The sequence below is a fragment of the Eleutherodactylus coqui genome, chromosome 8 (genome assembly GCF_035609145.1).
Source record: "Eleutherodactylus coqui strain aEleCoq1 chromosome 8, aEleCoq1.hap1, whole genome shotgun sequence".
Classification (NCBI taxonomy): Eukaryota; Metazoa; Chordata; class Amphibia; order Anura; family Eleutherodactylidae; genus Eleutherodactylus; species Eleutherodactylus coqui.
In genome coordinates, this window is record NC_089844.1 from 99,642,697 (window position 1) to 99,647,701 (window position 5,005).

Sequence of the window (5,005 nt, forward strand, 5' to 3'; positions counted from 1 at the left end):
TGGACACTGGGTAGTGCGGGGGGGGGGGGGGGTTGGTCAGCATGTAACCCAGGAGAAGTGGCAGCGGAGTGTCATGCAGGCAGTGATTGTGCTTTGTTGGAGGTAGTGTGGTGCTTAGCAAAGTTATGCATTGCTAATGAGGGCTTTTCAGAAGTAAAAGTTGTTAAGAGGGGGGGGGGGGCCCACTCTTGCTGCTATTGTGGCTTAATAGTGGGACCTGGGAACTTGAGATGCAGCCCAACATGTAGCCCTTCGCCTGCCCTATCCGTTGCTGTGTCGTTCCCATCACTTTCTTGAATTGCCCCGATTTTCACAAACGAAAACCTTAGCGAGCATCGGCGATATACAAAAATGCTCGGGTCGCCCATTGACTTCAATGGGGTTCGTTATTTGAAACGAACCCTCGAGCATCGTGAAAAGTTCGTCTCGAGTAACGAGCACCCGAGCATTTTGGTGCTCGCTCATCTCTAGTCTTAACCGTGGGGTTTTACAGCGTTTTTGAACAATGTTTTCAAACGTGTTCAACGATGTTTGACAACATTTTTTAAATCATATTTATTTTTATTGAAAAGTTTTTCCATTGTAGCAAAAAAAACATAGTACACAATAAATATATGTTTATATTGAACTATGATGTTAAGGTAATAGCTTCATGTTCTATACAAGCAATTTGCTCAACATAGTTCACCACAACTTTATAGTCAACATATTAAGATATTGTGTATCAACTTATAACTAAAACAAACATACTAATTAATTCAGCCTACTGTGTATTCTAGGAAAATAGTAGTAGAGATAATATAGAAAAAAAACATACATGCCTATGGTGCTCCAATATATGTATGATCCAGGTTCTTTATTCCAGTTGAATATATAGTCACTACTTGGTGATTAATACATTAATGTATTATTTCTACTTGATAACCATAAATCCCATTTATTTAAAAAGGATGATTTATTATCACAGGAGGATGCGATCATAGATTCGTACCGGCAATTATGATTTATGCCTGGTATGATTTTTTTTTTACTGTGGGGACTTTATCCGTTTTCCAGTATTTAGCTATCTTGGTTTTGGTTATCAGAGTAAAATGTAGAATCACGGTTTGGCAATTTCTTGGATACCTTTCTTTGCTTATTATGGAGCTTATTATCGAAAAAGACATAGACCACTGTGAAGGTAGAAATTGCTCATTTAACCCTTTCCAATCCACTGTCTGACCTCTGAAGACATTATGATTTAAGGCTGTACAGCTCTGATGTTGTAAGACATCCGTCGGGGTTCTCTTACTATATATTGCCAGTCTCTTTGCTGTCGGAGCCTATCCAACGTGTCACCTCATGCAGTACTGGCTTTAGCCAGCATATAGCGCCGTTGTATAATGGCAGAAAAAGAGTAAGCCCCCTAGGAAAACCAGGATACAAATTGGATTGGAAAGGGTTGTCATTTTCCCATTTTGATTTGTATGATGATATATCATCTGGATAAGAATTCAGAAACATTTTATAACAGTAAGATATACCTCCTTTCCGCAATTCAGTAGATCTAAGCCAAATTTGGAGTTGAAAAATAGTTTACAAAGTGGAATTTCAGGGAGAGGAGCCAAAGCATGTTTTATTTGCAGATATTTGTAAAAATCTTGTTTAGGAGAAACTTTTTAGATATGGTCAGAAGATGGATTTTATTACTCTAAGTCACAGATTTTTAATATACCATTGGCTTTCCACATATCCAAATTTAGAAATGGTATGTGTACTTCCAAAATTGCCACATCACAATGTAGATAATGACATATGAATAGGTTACTTTTAGTAATCTTATTGCCCCACATATTTAAAATGGCCTTTATGGTGGGGTGATTTGTTTCAGTCGTATCTTAAAGACCGTTGTAGCATACAAAAGATTACACCCAAAAAATAATTCCAATTGGACCCAAGTGTCACTCTGCCATATATATTTTGCTTGATCTACTAGAGTGGCATAATAGTATTGCAATATAGAAGGACAACTCAAGCCTCCATCTTTTACTAGTCTGAATAGTATTGCAGCTTTTACTCTTGATTTAGATTTTTTCCAAATAACATAATGGGAGATATATTGAGATATTTCTAAACAGACAGAGAATGTTTGAGATAAACCATATCTTGATTGTCTCGATTCTACCCAACCATGAAAGTCCCTGAACATTTAGTTTGGCAAGATCTTGTCTAAGATTGCTTAGTAGAGGTAAATAACTCTCTTCATAAAGATCACTCAGTGGGTAGGTGACATTTCTTCCCAAATAAGGAAGTGACTTATTTACCCATTTGTAAGGGAAATGATTCCAGAGGCGGGATTCTACTGTCTTTCCTAGGCCCATGTTTAGTATCAAAGATTTGGAATTATTGACCTTATAGTAGGAGGTGTCACTAAAAGCTGAAATAATATTGGAGACCTCCAGAAGTGTAATCTCTGGGGAGGAGCAAATCAAGATAATGTCAACTGCAAAAAGGTTTACGCGATGTTCTTGCAAGTTCATCTGAATCCCCTTAAAGTTTGTGGAGATCCTTATTTTTTCGGCCAGAGGTTCCATAATTAGTGCAAAAATTAGAGGAGAGAGCGGACATTCTCGTTGAGTGCCGTTTGTGATAGGGAATGACTGAGAGAGGAAGTCAGATGTAAAGACCCTGGCTGATGGAGATGAGTAAAGGGCTAAAATAGCTGTGAGTATAGGGCCCCTAAATCCAAATTTACACAGGAGTGATCTCAGCTATCCCCAGCGTACTCGGTCTAATGCCTTCTCCGCATTGTGTTCAACAGCATTTAACGCACCCCATCATTGCAATGGGTGATGAGGTACATTAAAAATCACTAAAAAGCACTACAATAGAGCAGACAGCATTAGAAAATCATGGCGTTAGAAACACCGCACTCAAATGCTCATCTGAGAAGTCCCATTGAAATCCATATAGGCATTTTACAGCACTTTGCATAGCATTTCAAGCGCCGTGCTAAACGCTGTAGAAAAATCGCCTGTGTGAGAGTGGCCTAAGCAGCTAAAAGGTATGTAATATGCTTTATATATAGACACCTATGAGAGTGACGTGGTTAGTTTTAGCTTATTTATTTGATATTTTGTTTGTTACAAGTTGTTATAAGAAAGAACACAAATGTAGCAATTTTGTTATTCTAAAAGTCATTTTTATTCCAAGCCCACAGACTTCATGACATCATGATGAATTAGAAATAGCCGTGGCTCAGAGCAGCAACCAAGGCATTGATGAACTTCTCCCAAGAGGCCTGGACCTGAGGGGTGAATGCAGCTCCCAACCTGGAAGCCAAGACGACGACCAGACATTCTCCAAAGCGCTGTAAAAGAAGAACACAAAGTTTGTTAGAAGCCTTAAGAACCCAGTAAGTCTGTTAATTAAAGTAGATGCAAGAGGGAGATTAGTGATGTCATGTATGTGAGATAATTATTCTTGCTCTATGAGAATGAAATTACTAAAGAAGTTGTCTCACAAAAGCAATTCCTGTAGATATGTGCTATTAAGTATATTGATGCATTAAAGGTAGTTACACCATTGAATAAGACTGAAGAGCTGATAACAAAGAGCACAATCAGCTCTTGTACTACATGGCTCTATGCTAACAGGCAGTAAGGTGTGTTTTCTTTTATAACCAATTATGGCAGGGAACGAGAAAGTCAAAGAATAATAGTCTAGCTGGTTAATGATGAATGATAGTAGCAATGTAATCAGACCTCAAAGCCATAATATGGGACAGTGCTTGTGTGTTTACTGTCTCCACTAGTGTGAACCTGCCATTGGATACATATTGTACATTCTCACTATCGGAACATTCAATTCATTTACATTTCATAAAAAAATAAGTATTTGTGTATCTGTACCTTGAAGTTCTCAGGGTCCACATGGAGCTCTTGAGCATGGGACTTGCTGAGGGCAGCCAGGTGACGTTTCACATCATCCATGTGTTGGATGGCATCACCAACAGCTGTGAGCACTTTCTTGCCATGACCCTTGACCTTGGGATTGCCAGTGATGGCGGTGATATTGGACAGGTTTCCAAAGGTGCTGAAGTATCTCTGGGTCCAGGGGTACACACAGAGCAGCCTGATGGGAAAAGCAGAATTTAGTTTAAGTGCATTGTCAGAAACTACCATGCTTAAATATGATTATAGATCCTACAAGTTCTATTATATATGGAGGGTTTGTAATATTCAATAACATTTTAGAATGTTAAAAAACCGTTTATATAGCATAAACATCTATTAGACTTCCACCTACGAACAGGAAAGATCAATTTTTGCGAATTTAAAATCTTTTATTAAACTTGCAAATCTGATTATTCCCAATCACTGACAGCAAGCAGAGATGTTCAAAAGGAGAGGAGAGTAATATTAGAAAGTGTCATAACTATTCTGTATAGAATGATTGATCTGCTCTACATAAAGCATGGAAAAGAAGAAAAATAGGAAGTGAAAAATCTTTGCATTAGATAAACTTAGCATTGGTTAAAGTAATAAATATGAACACTACGGTGTGCAATAAAAGACATAGAATATATTCATGCTGTTACCTTGACAGGGCATCACAACCATCCCTTTCAACATTAACCTTGGCCCAGGTGGAGGTAATGGCAGCTTTCTCCTCTGCAGTCCAGTGCACCATTGTTGCTGTTGGTTGGAGTATGTTAGAGATGAAGCTCTTCTTGCAGGTTGTTGTGGATCCTGGACACTGAGTGCCCTTTTTATAGTGACCTTCCTGCAGTCCACCCATCTACATTTCTGCCACATCATCCTCCTACTAACCGCATCCATCTGATAACTTTTCAAAATGGTCAGCACATTGACTGCTGTACTGTACTTAGTGATACCACACATCATCAATGACTCTGGGGAACACAACTTTTGGTGCCTAAGATGTTAGAACATTTTTGGAATATTTTTGAAAGTGGCATTTGTTTTTTTCAAAACTTTTTTATACCAATATTATATCCCCATTA

General features: G+C 38.3%; 1 protein-coding gene across 1 annotated transcript; it reads right to left on the reverse strand.

The window, feature by feature from the left end:
• Positions 1-3,159: 3,159 nt before the first annotated feature.
• On the reverse strand, positions 3,160-4,732 carry LOC136576642 (hemoglobin subunit beta-2-like). Its single transcript, XM_066576118.1, has 3 exons — positions 4,580-4,732; positions 3,891-4,113; positions 3,160-3,349 (listed from the first exon to the last, which is right to left on the reverse strand). Exons 1-3 carry the CDS (start codon positions 4,669-4,671, stop codon positions 3,221-3,223), a joined length of 444 nt encoding a protein of 147 aa, XP_066432215.1. The 5' UTR covers positions 4,672-4,732; the 3' UTR covers positions 3,160-3,220.
• Positions 4,733-5,005: the final 273 nt, after the last annotated feature.

Bases quoted from the DNA above. Each gene is read 5' to 3' on its own strand.
- LOC136576642 (XM_066576118.1), bottom strand. From the start codon at position 4,671: ATGGTGCACTGGACTGCAGAGGAGAAAGCTGCCATTACCTCCACCTGG. The intron at 4,114-4,579 runs GTAACAGCATGA...TTTTCCCATCAG, and splicing joins GGTTGTGATGCCCTGTCAAG to GCTGCTCTGTGTGTACCCCT. The intron at 3,350-3,890 runs GTACAGATACAC...CTTCTTTTACAG, and splicing joins TGGACCCTGAGAACTTCAAG to CGCTTTGGAGAATGTCTGGT.